Source organism: Melanaphis sacchari, unplaced genomic scaffold (assembly GCF_002803265.2).
Source record: "Melanaphis sacchari strain LSU unplaced genomic scaffold, SCAv2.0 Contig49_pilon_pilon, whole genome shotgun sequence".
In the NCBI taxonomy this organism is placed as follows: domain Eukaryota; kingdom Metazoa; phylum Arthropoda; class Insecta; order Hemiptera; family Aphididae; genus Melanaphis; species Melanaphis sacchari.
The window spans coordinates 739,911-760,801 of NW_020271334.1; the positions used below are offsets into that span (position 1 = coordinate 739,911).

A 20,891-nucleotide genomic window follows, 5' to 3' on the forward strand; every position below is an offset into this window, starting at 1 on the left:
GACCGTTAGAATGCATTTTATTAATTTAATTACCCATGTGGGGATACCACATCAATGACTTGCATGCAGTTTTATTGTAAATATTATTCTCATATACAATACTACAGTATTGATATAAATTTATTTCTTTATAAATCTCATCATAAATATATTTAAAATTTAATTTTGAACACTTAAAAACAAAAATTAAATTAAAATATACTCTTATAAGTTATACGTTAAAACTAATGGTATTAATATTATTAATAGTAAGTATTGTTTATTAAATTATATAATATAGTATAACTAAAATGCAATTCTTAGTAAAATACTACCAAAAAAAAAGTGTATTATTAAAAGCACTAATGAAGAAACGAGTACCGACATATTATTATATTAAATAAATGTAATTACTAAGAATAATATACAGTATTAAGAATCAAAGAAACAACAAACATATTTATTTTCATAATATATGTACTGTATATTTATTTTTTTAATCACCATCACACTCGTTAAGTGTTTTATTTAAAACTCATTTAAATAAAACACAATAATGATCTTTGTTTAACGCATTTTTATGTTTTTTTTTTTTTAATATATCCCACTCATTTGAATAAATACATTACACATATTAAGATCTTGGAGTTAAATTTAATTTATATCAAGAATAATAACATTTTTTAGATATGTATAGGTATTGCATTAAGTTGTGAGATGCTGAAAATGATTTTCATTGCATGTAGAGGATTTAAGCATTTTAAACTTGTACTAATTTAAAAGTTTTCTGTATACCAAGTTAAATAAAAATAATATAGTAATGAGCAACAGTGCAACATACTATTTATACTAGAGTATCACACCTGGCTACAAATGAAACCCCTATAAACTAAATGCGTTTTAAATTTAATTAAAAGATACATGTTATGTAATACTACACAAACAAAAATTTATTAAATAATATAGCAAGAAAAATATGTCTATAATGATATAATATTCTTTCTTCCTTAAACAGATATATTATAATATAAATACATTTAAAATGTAATTTGAATAAATATACATTTCATCAAACATAGCATTGTATCAAATATATGCGACATTATTGTGAATAAATATTAGGTTTTACTATTGAAAGGTATACGAGTATATTGTAAAAATAAATTGAAATATTTTATTTCTCTATGTCAAAACCATTATAAGTTATTTTTAAAATAAAAATACCGTTGAAATTGTACATAATATTGTGATGGCTGTATAAAAATTGTATTTTTTAGGAAAAAAAAATGGTAAATAATGATCAAATAATCGTAATAACTAGAGTTTGCAGAATATTAAAAATGTTTAAGCTCATAAGTTTCTACATCATTATATTCATGACATATTTATATAAAGTGAATAAAATTTTTTATAGATCATTCTCTTTTATTTAATCAATGAATTATTTTAAATTCATTAAAATCTAAATAAAAAAAAAAAAAACTGTTTTTGTGACAGGATAACCGATGGAGCACTGACAGTCATTTATTATTTTTAGACATACGCAAATCTTAGACACTTTCAAATCGACAAAAAGATTTATGATTATATAAAAAAAAAAAAGTTTATTCCGACAACTATCACAATTAATTATTTTCTGCGATAATTTCCTACGAATCTCAAGTCGTTCACAAACTTTTCATTAAATTTTAATTTAAACATTACAGGTACTCGTTTAATACATTTAATGATAATTTTGATTTCATTTAGTTTATACTTAGTTATTTAATTATACTTAATTAATGACTAAGTTCTATACATTTTTAACGAGAATTTAATTTTGAATAATTAAAATATTTAATTTATTTTTAATATTCAACTACCTATTGTTTTGTATTCAGGTATATTTTAGAAGATTATGAGTGATATTACATACTGTGTTTCGATATTCATTAACATTTGTTATTTATAGATGTTTATTTAGTTTAAATAACTTAATAATATTAGATGGATACAATTTTTATAATAGTTAAATAAATAAAAGTATATATAAATAACTGCAATATTAATTACTTTTAGTAAAAACATAGAACAGACTAAAATTTTAAATTTAAATAATAGTTTATAAAGGCAGTGTTACTATTAGATTAAAATACAGAGCATTTATCGACATGAGAATATAAGCTTAATCATATGCTTACTTATAATAATATTGTATTATTGTTATGTTGTCACCCCATATAGATCAATTGAATTAACCTATAATGAAGTATAAAGGTAAAAATATTATCATCTGGGCCCCTAATAAGCCTTATTAAATACTTTTTTTTTAAATCAAGTTAAGTTATAAGGATTTTAAAATTTGCATTATTAATACATTAAAATTATTGAACAGTTAAAGCAGTTTAAAGTTATGATTGTTATTTTAAACATACTTGTCACTTACCTAAAAATTAGAATATTGAATAAAAACCAACGGAGTCTTTCTCTCTTCGATAATATTTTTAGCTAAGAATCTTATAACATAAATTTAAATTAATATTAAAAATAATCTAGCTAAATATGTTATTCTGAAGATACAATTTCTATATTATGAATTAATAAAACACATGTAGTACAAGAGAGTATATAACATTACTTTAACAATAATTATTCCAAATTCAATAATTCAAAATATATCTTTACATAAAATTATTTAATGTAGATTTTGAATAACTATAATTAGGTTAAAATATTTTTAAACAACTCCCAGTTAAAAATTAGATTATTTCTATTGCATAATATGCAACAAATAATATTATCTATAATGTATCAAAAACTATGAGCAGGATCGGAGCGAAGACCCTATTTACCCTGCTCTATGGATGGCCTTTGGTTAATACACTTACTAAAACCTGCTCACGTATTTCCGTTATTTATAATGCGCTAGACTAGTATCTGAGGAATGAGGATTACATCAATAACAACAACCATGAATACCAAGTGATGACAAATGACAAATACCTGAAATACCTGTATTTAAGTAAATACAAATGATGACGTTTTAACATCGCGTGATGTTAAGAGTATAAAAACATCGACTGACGAACTGAGAATTACACGCTTTACGGTATTAAACGCAATGGAAAAGGTTACTTAGACAAAAATCCTACTAGGAAATGTATTTGTGTGTAGGTTTGCCAACGAAAAACTTAAGCAAGTCGGTTCGATAAAACGGAACCAACACGATTTAAGTTTATTATGGCACAAATACGTGAACACGGGATATTGTGTTAAATGTCTAGACCAGTATACCCAAAAGTAAAAATGATAATTGTTATACACTTTTAAGAATACGATAAGAAAAGTTTTCTAAGTTACAATATTAACTGCATTAAATCAATCATTGAAACGTAATAATATATGAACCTTATTAGGATAAATATATAAATTGTATATTGTACTGAAAAAATATTTTCTAAAACTATCAATTTATTCATAATTATTTAGAATAATAGAAAAAAAAAAATAACGATAAATAATACAAGTACAGTTTGATAATAAATACATAAATACAATAAACGGGTATTATTTTATTACATGCAAAAATATACAATATCTATAAACACATAATAATACACTATTCTATACTAGATTAAGAATTTAATCTTTATTTAACAAAAACAAAGTCTTGTTTTAAACATATTAAACGTGAACTTATAATATTATATCTAAATTGTGAAAATGATTTTAGTTCCAAGAAAAAAATTTTTTTAAATTTTTTTTCTTCATATTATCATATTTTGTTGTATACACGATTATTAAGATAAGACACTTTGTACAGTTACATAGGAAAGATGAAAACTACAAATAATTTGTACTATTACAGATAGAAAAAAATGTAAATATTTCATTATTACAAATTTAAATAGATGGATACAGATAATCCTTGAGTTAAACTGTAGATCTCTTACAGAAATAAATATAAAGCTATCCATATTATTGGATAATATATTATTATACAATATGCATATTATAAATTCCTACCTTAAAACAATTATGGTTTTTAAAAATGATAAGTTTGTGTGAACAATTGTGAATTAAAAAGAAATCCAATTTAAGTACAACAGAAGAAAAAAAATTAAATCGGGCCAGAATTGGCCACACAAGGCTAACCATGGATATTTGATAGCAAATGATGACCCACCAATATGCCAATTATGCATGATCAATCACATTCGAAGAGTGAAGAATATATGATAAACTCAACACAAGCAACCTGATTGAAACAAATCTAGGTCCAAATCAAAACAATGAAACAAACACAATTTATTTAAATTAAACGAAATATTAAATCTAATTGTACCAACAGTTACTGCAATTTACATAAACATCATACTAATTAATTTAAAATTTTACTTAAATATAATGCTAATGACCTAAATAGTCAAAGAAGAAATTATAGAATTTCAAGACTAAAAAATAAAAATGATAATTATTTATAAACTTAAAAATGTAATTAATTTTGCTATAGTTTTATTTTCGTGCTTTATAGGTATAGGCTTTTTGATTTTTTTATAACAACATTTTGAACAATTTAATCATATCTTATTTTTTAAGATATTTTTTTTGGTTTATTTTTACGGTACCAACGTTCACGATTTATCTTTAACAGTTTCTTATAATTGTATTAAGTGTTCGCTATCAATTATTACCAAATTATTTTCAGCACACAAATAGTATTCACGGTATTCAAATTTAACATAGACATAAAATGTTTATTTACCTAATACATTGGTTTAAAAATTGTTTATTACAAAATTATATTTGGTTGCAATGGAGTTAAAATATATTTATCTAACTCATACATTTATTATTAAAAAATAATAAACAAGACAATTTACAATTATTATATTTTTCATTAGTTTCAGAAGTATCATTATTTACATCCAACATAAATTATCCGAAATCTAATTTAAATAAATATAAAAGAATATTCGGTTTTAAATATAATTTTATCAAAATAATAGAAACAAATAATTAAGATGGAAACCACCGTAAGTATAAATTAATTTAAAATTAAATAATCTACACTTTTAACGTTACCTATTACTCAGGGAAATAAAACTGACGATTGTCGATGCTACGGCAATCTACCCAAACCGATCGCTGAACCCTCCAAAGTCACGCGTCCTACACCTTGTTGTCCGTGTCCGTGTCCCGCTGAAAAATGTAAAGTAACTTTACAAACCGTACAAAAGTTGGTCGAGGCAGAAAACAAAGATATTGAGCTGTCTGAACTTTTGGGTGGAATCACGATACTAGATGAACGAAGACCAAAAAAGAAAATAATCGACATGTACGACGCCACGTCCAAAGAAAACCGAGAGGACACCGTAAGGAATTTATACCACAATTGTTTTGTCCACTGTAGATTGAGTTAAATGCTTACATTACCGATATTTAAGGAAAACAACGTTGATCCGCAATATTTAGCGTATATAATGAAATCAATCGAAAACGGGCTAAGCATGAAGACTGATCCGATCAAAGTATACGAACACCTTTTTTCTAGAGGTAATCTCGAGGCTCCTCTCGTAGCACTCGGTCCTACAGCAGCAATATCAACAGAAGTAAGGCGATATACATACTATTCGACGCGCCATACATACCGGTATTCACAATAATAATTGAATTAATGTGCAGGATATGGTCGTACCTTTGTCACCTCCGACCGTCGTCAACGTGAAGGATCCGGAAATGGAAACGGGCTCACGCTTGGACAGTATTATTCCCAGGCTGAATGTTGCCGTGGCGGAAGCGGCGGCAATAGATAATGTTGACGATTTGCAGGTATTGCTTGGTGGGAGTTTTCCAGACAAACAGGCGTCCATGACCGACGATCAAGAGGCCCCCCGCGACATGTTGTTGGAAACTCGAGAGCCTTATCAATCGGCGGCTGTGCTTAGGGGGTCTACGCCTCCCAATTGGTTCCCAGGCTACAACGTGGCTCTTCCAAACACCGCACACCCTGCTTTGGAAACCGACCCAGAGACCATTTTGGACGAAGCCTGGTTTCACAGTCAACCTTTGTCATTAAAATTAGAAGAAAAGGGCGCTAAGCTCATTGGGTCTTAGACAAAAATAATTCCTTTACGTTGTTCTTAATAATTGAACAATGGTGTTGTAAATAAAATAAAAAATATTAACTAAACCTATTATTCAATAATAGCCAGAAATTTTATTGATATCTGACCTTAAAGAGAACTGTTATTCGTCATATAATATAATACGATATTTAATAACAGAATAATCAAATGAAAGCATAATATGATTGAAGTTTAAATTTAAATTGCATTCATCGCTATACGAAACTAAAGAAATATCTACCTTGATGATCACTTTGATATTTATTAAATTTTCTAGGTAGGCATTGAATTGTAATTATTTGCGTTTATATTTAACTACGTATTTATGATAAAATGTTTATAATCATAATAGTTGAATAGTATGATATTACTACAAAAAATTATTTATCAAACGTTATCGACATTATTGTATCTAATTTTAACCACTATAGGTACTCACCTCTGTCAACCACGATAATATAATTTTATTTTTATGTATATTGGTACATTATTTATTTGTATTTAATTAATAATACATGCATATAATCCATATTATAAAGAAATGAAGTTTGAATAAAATTTTGTTTTCAATACATTTATCCTATTATAATATAATAACTATCCGTCGTAGCGTTGCTACATCATGACATAACATTTTACTGTTTCCCCAAACAGTAGATGAGAATAATAAAATAATATTATAATTTAATTGTTAGTCGACTGAACATTTTCCAAACAATCAAAGCGAACATAATGCTTTGAATATCAGAAACAAAATGTTAATTCGTCAAATGTGCGTGTGACACGATAACTGATCGGTGCATATTGGATAATACACTTTAACAAAATTCGGTATGCGTGTATTATTTAGGCGTTATAATAAACAATTACAGTTAAATTATGTAATTCAATCGACATCAATTGTGATCTACCCAAGTGTATTGTATGTATTGTATCAACTCATAACACTTACTATAAAAATTAGTTTTTTATAAAGTCCAATATATTATTGACTGGAATTATTATAGAAAATGGCTAAAACAACAAAAGTCAAAATAAAGTATAAACTAAACAAAATATTTAACTAGATAAAAACTGTTATGTTAGTACAAAGTTTAGTCCATAGCAATTAGAAATAATAAATTTAAATATTTATAGCGTTAAAAAGTAAAAAAAAAAAAAACTATCATTGTAATTTATCTTAAAGAACGGATTACAATTTCATAAAAATGTTGGGTTTTCGTCTATAACAATTTTAAAAATGAAAATAATGCCAATAAAATGGGTGTATGTTGCAATGTAGTTTTAACTAAGTTTTAAATTATTACTTATTATTTTAATACAAATAAAACCACTAAAAAATCGTTGTTCTGTAATCGTGAAATGGTGTGGTTTACGAATACGATATGGATTAAAATTAAAATAATTTATAATATACAGCTACTTTTAGAATAAATCTTACTTTAGAATTATTGCATTCTAACACTTAAAGAATCACCAAACGTATCCGACGAACATCCTAATGAAGTTTTTAAAGCACAGTGTATACCTGCGTTTCACCGGTAATGTCTTTGAATTCTTTATCGTCTCATTCTAAATTGCGATTCTGTGAGTTTATATTGCGAAGAAGGTTCATGCATAAATAATACTATACGTATATATACAGGGTGATTCGTAAAGAATGCTCAACCCAATTATTTTCTTGAAGTGATATAAATTATTCTGTTTTTCAAACAAAAACGCCTCTTTATGCTGAAAATTATTTTAATAGATAATTTTTTGTAATTGTTATTACCTAATTCAAAATTGGAACAAGTAATCTCTCAGTTACCAAAATAATAATTTTTAATGTAGTTTTACAAAAATGTAAAATAGATATAATACTATATTAAGTATTTATAATACTTGGATTATTTTTACCAATTTATAAATATTTATAAATTAATATTAATTATTATAATTTTCAACCTCGAGTCCCTATATTTTTAAAGCCATCGTCATTAACGTATTACCCTTGATGATCAAAGTTAAATAACTCATACATTACTTGTTAAAATTCTATTTTAATACGGTTAACTTTTTAGTAAAAGTATCCACTAAATAATTTACAGTATAAAAGGGGGTTCTCACTTTATAAACAGAAAAATCTCCGCAGGATACTCCTTAAATACCACAAAAAAATCTCAAGAATTTAAGAATACGATCTTTAAGTGTATTTTAAAAATTTCGTAAATCAGATTTTGAATAATTGCATTATTGAAAAAAAGAAAGTGAGGTGAGCATGCTTATCGAGTCCTTCTGTATATGTGCTCGTATTTTAATGCACTGAATATATGTATATATATATATATATATATATATATTACCTACATTTCTGAATTCTATACAATTCGTTTAGTTCGCCATTAAGTAACTTTATACAGAAATATAGAAATATAGCTTGTATACGTTAGCGGCAGTGTGTGGTATTGTTCAAGAAATCGCATTTCCAGAGTACTTACGCTATCACATTTCATTTTTATATATTAATTTATCTACAGTATACAGCTTTCAAACACTTTTAACTTTTCAATTCGCAACTGACAACTAATAAGTACCTAAGTTTTAACACATTTATGTATAACTGTTTAAATGTGTTATTATGCGTATAAAATTATAGCTGCTGATATAATATTTTATCGTCCGTTCGAAAACAGAAAGTGAAAAGTTGAAAAGGGGTAACCGGCTGACCAACGTCATTTACCCGGATACTATAAAGGTAAAATTTTCAGAGGAAACCCATATCACGAAATGGAAATTAATTAAAATACCTATTTTGACCCAATCTACCATTTTGTTTTCACCCAGACGAATTGCATTAGGTAAACTAAAATAGTATTTGAATTTCATGTTTCAACTATGTACCTATAAGAATTGTATATATTAAAGTAATTTGATTGTTTAGACATCCGTTTTAATTTAAAATTGAATTTGTTTTTTCATACAATATTTTGTTTTTATCTGTAAAACTGTATTTATTCACAATGATTGCCTTATTAAATGTTTTAATTGACAATTTATAATACCTAAACTGAAAAATATAATACAACGACTCAATTCTACAACAACTATTATATTATATTAATTTATTTTATTTTATTTTATACATAATCATCAAGTAATTCTTAAAAATTCTTAGACAACATATTTTTAGAAGATTCTTAAAGTGTAAATTTAGTCAAATACATAAAACGTACACTACCATGATGTTATTTATTTTTTTTAGTATTATTTATGCTTGAATAGTTTATTAATAACATTTTTTCCGTACAGTAGGAGTAAAAAATAAATAATTAATAAATGTTGGTAAGCAGTGTTTATTTCAGGGGGGGGAGGGAGTTATTACTTCTCAAATAGACTTACACTTCAACTAATAGTAAAATAAAATAAATATTATGATAGGGAATTAAATATGATACATATTAAATAACTTATTTAACTGCCTTTTCATATGTCAATTAGTCAATTAATGTGCACCTACCGATAATAATCTGACTTATATCGTTATGCCTATTGTGCGACGACGTAATCGATTATACCGAGCTTTATTATTACATTATATTGTGTGTAGGTTTAATGTTTATATATAACTTCTTACGAGCAAAAAACAAGAAAAATAATTTTGTATGCAATTTAGATTTATTTTTACTTCCCTCCATTATTTGCTCTTATCTTATTGTATCCCCTTGGGATAGAGGATCTGGAATAAACACTGTTAGTAGATAAAAAATAATGTTTACTAAAATGAATGAAACATTTTAACAAAATTTTAAGTTTTTATGAAATAACATTCGAAGAAATCTAGTAAACGTGACTCATTTAGTGTGAAAATAAAATGGTAGCTTTTGGACAAAAACCACAGGATCTGTATGGAACATATTATATTATGCTTGTGTGTAATTTTTTGTAAAGATCGATTAGAATTTTAAATTTCCCTCGACTGTTACTTTTTTCCACGTCAGCGAGAATTTAACAATATTATCATTTATTCATATTAGTAGTAGCCAGTAGGTCACGTGTTAAAAAATAAAAGTTCACACCCGTAGGTACGCGTAAAGGTATCAAATTTTAAAAACGGTTCGAGTTGAGTGCCAGAATATCTTATCGAGTATATGAGTTAGGTACCTGCATATTTTTTTAATTTTAATTTTTTTTTGAAAAACACTCAGGTTAGTCTACCAATTACAATCACACAGAAGACATGTGAAGGTCAATAAAGAATTCTAAGCATTTTGTTTTGTTTTTTTTTTTTTTTTTTGTTACCTTACTCTGTTTTGTTAAATATAAAAATTACTGCTTTTTCATAAAATTGATATTAATATACATAGCTTAATTTATTTTTTTTATTTTTATAAATTAATATTTTCATTAAAATACAGGCTAAGTTAAGAAAAAAAATTATAAAACACGTCTTTCATAGAACCTATAACCGGGTAATTTCTCCGCTAGTAAATCATATAGTAATATTTTCCTGATACGCAGTGATCAAAACCATTAAGATAAAATAAAACCGCTGACCCGATTCTAGTATTATCGAATAACACCGCGCGCAACCGACTCGCGTTTAATTTAAGCGATCAAATGTCTAGGGATACAAGACTCGAGTCTCGAGTTTTTCCGTGTTCGTGCGAATTCAAGTTTGAAACGAAATCGACGGTACAAAGAAGCTCGCGTAACGACTGTATAGCCATCACTGCTTATATTACGTAATATATTATGCGTACTTACACCACCGTAACACGAACAATAAAATAAATACGTCGTGGCGTGTTAGGTACCTATATATATGCTTATATTACATACAAGGCGAGCCTCGAGTGCAGCGCGGTTGGTTCGATCCGGTCGGCGAACGACGAGCGTGCTCGAGACAAACATTTTATTGCGGTTTACACGGGAAATCTCCCGACGAGAGGCGAACGCAGGACCGCGCACAGGGGTGCGGAAAGGCCTAAACGCAGGCGGTGGGCCGGGCGAGGGGAATTTTGAGACTGTTTAACGGAAAAAACCTCAAAACGACTTAAACCCGTGACCGCAACGGTGTGGTGGAGACGGTATAGTGGCGTGCTGGCTGCGGCGATGCGACGGCGTTTTACATTGTGCGTGCTAAACGAGGCGTGCCAAAGGCGTTTTTCGCGGACCTAAGTGCACGTGTTCGCGTGCGTACATAACGTGCGTGTGTGTGTGTGTGTGTGTGCGCGCCCGGAGACGTTGACCAGAAAATCTCAGCGGGTAATCGCTGGCGCACACATAACACCGATTCGAGTTGCGTTCGACGTAGGACGGGTGACAAATAATGGGACGGCGGCGGTACATAATATAATGATATAATGTAATAAAAGGAAATGAAATAAAACGGAATGGGATGGATAAAAAAAAAAAAAAATCGAAACCAAAAAAAAAAGAAGCTGCTCGCCCCGTGACAAGTGTGAAATTATCGTGAATTATTTACAAATACGCGCGGGGCCGGTGTGGCTTCCGAGGGGGATTGAAGTGAATGTTTTCGCGGGTCGCCGATGCGGCAGGGGTCCATTGGGCGACGGAGAGTTACTAGCTGTTGTAGTGTGGAGCAGCAGCAGCAGCAGCAGTAGTACTCGAAAAGCGGTAACAAGCAATTATACACGCCGCAGCGGCACTCGAAAACGTTCAATATTATTGCGCCCCTGGGTCTTTTTGCCGCTACCGCCGCCGCCACTACCGGCAGCAGAAAACACCGTGGCCGCCGTTGTTGTAGGGTTAGGTTGTTATTATCATCATTATTATTATTACTATTATTATTATTATTATTATTATTACAGTTGCTCGACGAAATTTGCGTGACGAAATTCGACGACGATACATACAAATCATAATATAATATAATATTAGATACCAGTGGCGGTGCCGGCTTGAGCCCGGTGTGCTGCATAATACATGGCGCGACGCTCTTCGCGAGATGACCGGTTTTTATTGGTGTCATCCTCGCCGACCGATTATCGTCGTCATCGTCGTCCGCACGCACCCCCTTGTATAATGTATTAATGTGATGTGCGTCGACAACAATAACCCCGTTGCGTATTATTAGGTACGTATACATTTTATTAAAATGACATACAAACGACACAACGGCTACGAGTGGAATTAATTATTTACTGGCGGAAGAGGAGCGAGATGGAAACGAACGCGCAGAGAGACCAACGCTCTACGGCCAAACGAATAGTAGTGATAATAATAATAACGTAAATAGTCTACCTATATTCCTTCTCGATTGTCCCACGATCCAAAGTGTCTACAAACGGAGCGAGGTGATGGCTTTTTATTTTTTTTTTTTTTTTTATCCCGGACAATCGTATCCGATTGAATAGCCGGTTTCATGCGTCCTTAAATTATTGCTCTGTTTGAAAAATGTATATAGATTTTATCGTAAGACTATTATACTGTTTTAATTGAAAATCACGAACGCTTACAAAGGAATCAGTAATCACTGGATGAAACCATACGGTAGCTGTTTGCTGATGATTAGAAGTAGCTCGATGTTTGCTTTCAGTTCGAAACTCTATTAGTATCGGATTTCCGTGTAACGTATTTCAGATGTAACTACCTACGTTGTGTGGACGTAAGCGGAGTGAAAATGTTCTCGAAGACACGAGGAAAGCACTGGATGAACTATTTACACAATTATATTAATTGTTAATTTAATTAAAGTGAGCTTTTACGGTTGAAAAATTCACACATGACTCATAATTTAGGTTACAAAATAACTAATTAGCAAGTGTAGGTATATTGTACAACCAAACCGAGATATTTTTTGATGACATTAAAAAGTCTACAATTTGTGTTCAATGTTTTACTTTTATTTAACGAGTAAATTTGATTACCTATTTCTACTTACTCCATTTTAACCAAATCTTCACATCTGGATAAACTCTACTAGAATATCGTATTTTATAATCTTGTTTAATTATATTTACAAGAATACTATACGTAAATACTTGATTAAAATTTAAAAAAATACTTAATCTATTTATATATTTATAAAAGAGACTAAAGTTGAGGTAATTTTAATTAGTTGACATATTCAAGGACATACTTTTTTATTACATTTACTCTTAAATGCAAACGAGATACTTTTCATCTGAAATTCTATTTATTTTTTCTATCAATTATTTATTTTCACATAGAAGTAATATATTAACTTATTTGTGCTTGATAAAATATTTAAGACTTGACTAATTTAAGTTTTCAAAAATTATATTTAAAAAACTATGCAAGCCTTGAATATAATATTTTATAATACTCAGAATAAAAATTCTGTAAAATGTAGGAATTGATAAAAAAAAAATACCTTTAGTCACATAGGTACATACATATTATTATTGTTCAGGGAATAAAAAAAAAAAACTAAAAATGGAGTAAAAAAAAAAAAAAAATACAACCACAGGAATATATTTAATTTATTTCTCTACAAGGACTCATCAGATATCAAAAGTATTCAAGGAATATGATTTACAATCCTTATCTAAAAAGATTCCAATTCACAATTTTTTTTTTTTTTTTTATGATATCATGCAAAAGAAAATATAATCCTAGAACACAGATGTTACTACGTGGTTTGAATACACTCTATGATCCATTAAATTAAAAATAATATAAAAACTGTCGTATTTTATGACCATATCCATAATAATTATATGTATAATGCATTTAATTTATTAAACATTTAATATAATCCTGCAGATCCTATATTAAAAGCATAAATGTAATTTTAAATTTAATGATAAAAATTGAAAATATTTTCTTATGATATAGTTATGCATACATCTGTAGACTGTAATCTTATTAATATAATGATTATAAGCGAGAAAATGATCTAAAAGTAAAAATAAATTTGATTAAAAAAAAAAAAAAAACTTGCTATTCAATAACAAAAGATTTATTTATAGTCAGGTACCTACATCTATTTACTTTTAATTAAATATAATTTTACAATATAATCAACAAATAGAACATTTCCACGTAATATGAATGATAGTCAGATTGAATAGTATTTAAGCATTTGTAATTTACGTATTGAATGTCAACATTTCTTTTTTTTTTTTTTTTAGGTTAATATGACAATGAATTCATAAACCTATAAAAATAAGGTTTAATTTTTAATTATGTACAGTGTACACAATAAACAGTCCACTAATTCTATATTATTCATACGTAATTCATTTAGCATAAATAGTTAATTTAAAATTCTTTGATTTATAGTGATATATTTTGATATAAAAAACTATTGTAATGAACTAAATTAATATTTTTATTTTAAAATTTTCCTGAAAATTTGCATAAAACGTTTTTGTAGTATAATTCTTTTAACAAATATTGACTTAATTTACAATCCTTATTTTTTTATTTTATAAAATAAATATAATTTTCTCAGTTTTGCGATAAGCTTCTAAACATTTGCTTCATCAAAGTTTGGCGTTTAAATTATTTTCCTCTGCTGTTATAATTCAAAACGGATTTAATCTTCTCCAATTTATCAAATTAAAAGTGTTCTATAGTCTATCGGTTGTATTATTAAATTTAAAACTTTATCTTAAAATTTAAATATAAAATAGGTTAACCATACATCCTGTTTTATATAGGATTATCCTTTATTTCAACTTTCTGTCCTGTTGTTCTGACTATCTTCTTTCGAGACGCTTTTTGTCCTGTATTTTTAAGTCTGTTTCGTATTAATCTCGTTTTTTGCTAACCTAACTGTTATAATTTATAACTTTTGAAATTGATATTAGAAAAAAGTCGTTTTTTTACGGTATTTGTGTATAAAATTATTGAATAGAATAATATAAAAATCTAAACTTATCAGTAGTATTTTTGGATTCTTGTTTTTACCAAAATTGTTGTTAAATCACATTGTTGTCAGCAACGTAAACCGTACATACGTATAATAGTATTATATTTACCGACCAGCGCGACTGGCTGCAACCTGTTCCTTATAAAATGTTTATTATTATAATTATTATTTTATTATTTATAAATAAATATTTTATTACTCCGAGTATAGCCCAATTATAATAGCTCCATGTTGAGCACAAGCGTCGTCACATATATTATATTAAAATTAGAAAAACCTCGGTATGCTATAATCGGATTTCAGACTGATAGGAAAAACAGTACGAGTGCAGCAATGTCATGTTTTGATCATTTTAAAATCAAAAAATTGAAGGTTTATTTAAATTCTGAAGCATTCCCCTACGAAGATTTTCAAAGCAACTTTACTAAGAACAAGATGGCTACATTATATCGCGCATACACTGAGTTCCAGAAATCCTACTATGGTCGTAATAATGTTCCTCCTCTATTGACTCGATCAGATTTCAAAAAACTATTGCCGATTATAGTTGTGGATATGACTATATGAGCAGACAGGACGGTAATATAAAAAACGTCAACTATTGATCTAAGGATTGAGATTGAGACCAAAGAAGTGTTTCAGCCTCCACTTCGGCATATTGCTTTATATTACATGGCCAAATTATAACTTATAATCCATTTAATGGCAAAGTAAGTACAATGTAAATATTTATGGTAAAACTTAATATTATTTCAATGAATAAAAAATAATCTTTATATAATATATCATGTCTTTATTTCACATAAGTTAGTAATATAACTGTACTTAAAAGGGTGGATACCACACGATATGACGAATGGGATAGGAAGGGGGGCACAGCCGAGCACGTAAGTGATAGACATGTATGGGAGGGGAGGGGCCGGACCGAGCATAAGTGTTAGCATAGAGATAGGCTGGGCAGAGTAGTCGGATATACTAGTTTTGCGGGGGATCCAGAACATACTAAAACATACTACTGGCGTGGATCGGCAGTGCTTGTTGGGTTCTGGAGATCCACCGGCAACTCACTGGACGGTGTGACTTATGAGCAGTGGTTATTATGGACTTGTTTTATTTAAATGGATCGTACTGTTAATGATGTTACCAAAATTAACAATTATGTTACCTGTCCCATTGGAAATTTTCGTTATGTTATAATGTCCTTTGTTTTTCGAAATATTTTGTCTTATGACGTGATATAGTTTGGATATTTAGAAGTACCTTTCAGTAAAGGATAACAAAATTTTGCTATAATTCTTATCCGCGGTTTCTATGTTTAATAATCTTTGTTTTTCTACTTCATTAATTTTTTCCATAATCCCATCAATATCTTTTTATGTTGTTTAATTGTTTCCTATAGTCGTTTTATTCTTGGGTTCGTTAAAAAAAAAAAAAAAAAATAAATAAAATTAAAAATTATAATAATTTTTATACATTTTAAATTTAGTACTTATTGATTGTGCAATTAAATATATATTACCAGTCAAATTAAAACATAATAATAAAACTAATATGATATTTTTCTTGTTATTTTTTTTTTTTTGTTTTATTATTCACGGTATAATTATTTTCAATCTAAAAAGAAATAAATACCTAACAATATTATTTCCAGTTACAAATTACTGGAAAAACATTATAATATTATATACTTACATCGATTATACAAGAATTCATTATTTCGAACAAAACACAATTTCGAAGAATGAATTACACAATGGTTGTGTGTTTAAATATTTGCTTAGCCTTAAATGTAACCAAGTGTGATTATTAGCTTTTGTTTGTTATTATCCAGGTTACATATATAAAAAAATATAATAATAATACACAACATTTATTTATAAATTATAAGTATAACCGATATTCGAGGCGGCCGTGTGTACCTATACAAGACTTGCAATTGGCACTCGCAATGATCATCGACTAACGGTTCACAGGTAGTGACTAAAAAATCATATGCCACTCTCTCGTTATCGAAAATATAATATTCAATAATGAAATAATTTAATTACGTTCATGACATACCGCCCGCCTTGAAATACCATTTCAAATCTACAGCTGACAATTAATTAATAACATATAAATAATGAGTTCAATGACTCGGTACTGTTTCTACAATTAATATTTTTATTTTTTTTTTTTTAAGTAAAATACTAAAATACGTTATTAAAGAAAATATAAAAAAATATTAATTTATTTTAACCATGTTATTTTATGTTTTTCAGAATAATGTTTTTATGTGTCTAAATACTCTATATTTTAATTTTTAATAATTTAAAAATATTATGATTTTTATTTTTATCTTGTTTTTTATTTTTTTAAATATGGTTACCCTAATATAAAAGCTTCTTTCTTTATTTTTTTTTTTTATATTTGACAAAATAAGTTAATGAATCTTATTTTATTCAGTTCTATAATTCATTTTAATATTTGACGACAAATGTGATAAGTAAATTGTAAGTGTTTAATTAAAAAAAAAAAAATCAATGACAGTTACTGGCTTGATGCTTTAATCTAGATTTAAAAATCTTAAACCTGCAAAATAGATACTTAATATTTAACACTGCAATTAAAAAAAATATTATTATACAAGAAAGTTATAGATTTATTTGAAATACGTGTTATTTGATACTTAAATTATTAGTAAGAAGTATGTTCCAAGTATTACAAAAGATTCCGATTCAAGTTTTTTTTTTCTGGTTATAGATATAGATTAGAAAAATAATTTTTAGAAGTTTAAAACAATTAATTTTAATAAACTATACGAGTATTCTGTACAAATTAAAAAATGTTTAATGATGAATTCTTTATTAAAAATTATGAAAAAAAAAAAGAAAATATTTGTTAACCAAGTATCTAATTATTAATTTACATTAATTTTGAATATAATTAATTTTAAAGCCAATTATGAGGATTTTATTTTGATGACTTACATGTAAATGTAATTTACCTACTTACTAACTAATGTAATATATTATTACGTTAGATTTAAAACTGTAATATAATTTATTCAATTTTAAATACCTGATCGATGTACATTTTTTACTATTAATGTAAATTAAAGATAAATATTTTCAAATTTATTGGAGCTTAATATTGTAATGTTTTGTTAATATGTAACGAATTACGCAAAAATATGTATTAATTATAGTATTCTAACCAAGGCTTACAAACGTTATAATAACGTTATGATTATGACGTTTATTTGACAAAAAATGATTGAAATTTGTAAACGTAATTATAACGGAAAACGATAAACATAAATAATTATGTAACACAAAACAAAACATAACGATTAACAAAATGTATGATATATCATCAAACCAAACATAATGCAAAATGTTATAATTAAGGAGCGGATGTTTATGCATTTATCATATTTTTTAATAACATCTAAATTAATGCGGAGTGCGATAGAAATTTGTTTCGTCACTCAAAGAATTTAAATTTATCAATTTAATTTTACATATTTTTGCATATTTGTTCGATTTTTACTTGTTTGATCATATTTCTACATTCATCTTACTTTTAGTGCATATATGTGGTTTTTTTGTATTATATTTTTAACGGACTCGATAAGACTAATATTAATAGATCAACATTTTCCGCGGCTATAGGTCTATCGCCCATATAATATTTGCGTCAACCGGGAATAGTCGATTTTCAGATTAACAAAAAACTCAACAGAAGTTTGCAAACATCGTTTTTAATTTTAATAATAATAATGAATTTTATTTTATTTTTTAAATTACCTATTAATAATTTATTACTTTAAATTTTTAATAAATAAAAAATTTTATTGATGCATATTTTTAATAAATTCTACGCATGTTTTTATACTTTATAGTGCATAATTTCATGCATATTTTAAAATTTCTTAGAGCATAAACATCCGCTCCTTAGTTATAATATATAATTTATCATAAAAAAAAAAAAAAATTAATTTCAATTATTTAATTAATAAATAATAAAATATAATAAAAATTTTAATTCTGAATAACGATAAACTCAAAATTTTTTATAACGTTTTAATTGCTAATAACGTACAGCAATTTTTTTTTTTAAATGTAAGCTCTGATTCTAACTAATAATATCAACAAAAATCTCACTGGAAACCAAAATAATCGTGCAGTGTGTGTGCTTTTTCTTATAGATTCATTTTTGTTTTGTACATTAAAATTCAGTTAATACTTAATTATGACGTAGAGGGTGAACAATGAAAATTAAATCTCATATTATGATAAGTCATAAAAGATTATATTACTGTAAAAATAAAATTTTGTACTTTGAAAATCCACCTCCGTTCCCGAATTAAGAGCCAAAGACGGTTCTGTGTCACGTAGGAACCAGGAAGTGAAATACACGGTATTAAATTTTGACCGTAGTAATTTTAAATTCAATTACATTTTTGTTTCATCTGAACAAAGCGCATAGAGTTTTTGTGGAGGACGAATAAATGTAAATACGCAATACGTAGGTAGGTACCTATAATATAATATTTTGTTTATTATCTCCGAATAAAACATTTTTTTGTGCACGAAACCGGACGAACGTGATAGCAAATACTAATAAAATGTTAATATCACGTAATATATTGTTTATTGGATCTTGTCATGAGCAATATATTTACCCGCTTCTCCCGTGTAAACCAATTTATCGTAAGTCCGTATAGTGTATGCTCATGTCGCTCACAACGAAACTCGGCTCGACGGCGTTATTATTATTGTACACTTTACAGTTTACACTGTTCAGTATTGGGACGATGATGCGTACAGAAGGGTTGTGGACTGCGCTAGTGTAGTGGTATCGGTTATAATCCCTCTTGGCAAACAATCTCTGACGTGTGTGCACATGAGTATGCGATGCACATAATATATATAATAATGTGCATAAAACGAGCATGGAAACATTATTTATTTTTTTATTTTTTTTTACTTTAGCTAACACTCGAATTTACCTCCGTGAAAACGTTTCCATCCATTGTCGACAGACTACGACGGCCTCGGCGGTAGGCGATCGGCAGGAATAAAACTCCAAAAATCCTGGCCGACGAGACATTACATTATTATTTTCGTGTTTACCTGGGGGCCTCCTTTCAAACACGATTAATTTCATCCCTTCATATTATCGGCCCGCAGCATCTAACAGCGTATGTGTACCTACACTTATATATATATATCGTTACAAAACCGCAACCGTGTGCGTTATTATATTATTTAGTGTATGATACACAGCGCGCAAGTCCATATATATTTTATATTATTATACATGTATGTGCATTAATACAACACTGACTGTACCAGCATTGGATATTTTTTATATGATCCATCCGCTAGGGTAGGTAGATATAATGAAGCTTTTTGTATTTTTTTTTTTTTTTTTTTTTTATTTGTTTGTTTCCCACAACCCTTCCTTTTCGCGCAAAACAAAGCCTCCGGTGCCCATTACATAGACGGCAATATTGCTATCAGAAAATCTTCGACATCGTCATCGTCGTCGTCGCCGTCGTCATGCAACAGTCGTCATTGACTGTTTTTCAAGATAGAGTAATAAAAAAATAATAATAGTAATAATGATAATAGATATTATCTCGTTAGTTATATTATATTTCGAAATCTATATTGAGTACCCGGTAGGTACCCATTATTATAAGAATGATAAAAAAAAAAAATAAAGAATAATGCTACTGTGGCCTTTGTTGAGCGATATCACCGATAAGCCTCGAGCAGTACAATTTAATCAGTTAGCATTTATACCTACAGCTCCTAAAAGTACTCGAGCGAAATCGTTGAAAACATAATATTGAATTCAAAGTGAGTGCCACTTTTCGGGATAATCTTATATTATTATGCATTCCAGTATATTATTATAGTTCTATCGCTGTCCGATCGTCTCTACACTATGACGTATTATTTGGACCGTCTACG

The 20,891-nt window shown here is 28.0% G+C and overlaps 1 protein-coding gene across 1 annotated transcript; it reads left to right on the plus strand.

Annotated features, from left to right (window-relative positions):
- Positions 1 to 5,039: 5,039 nt before the first annotated feature.
- On the plus strand, positions 5,040 to 6,075 carry LOC112598671 (the record flags this gene model as incomplete). The annotated part of the gene is made up of 3 exons (XM_025345202.1): positions 5,040 to 5,333; positions 5,406 to 5,570; positions 5,644 to 6,075. Coding segments are annotated over 3 exons (891 nt in total), but the record flags the coding sequence as incomplete, so codon positions are not given.
- Positions 6,076 to 20,891: the final 14,816 nt, after the last annotated feature.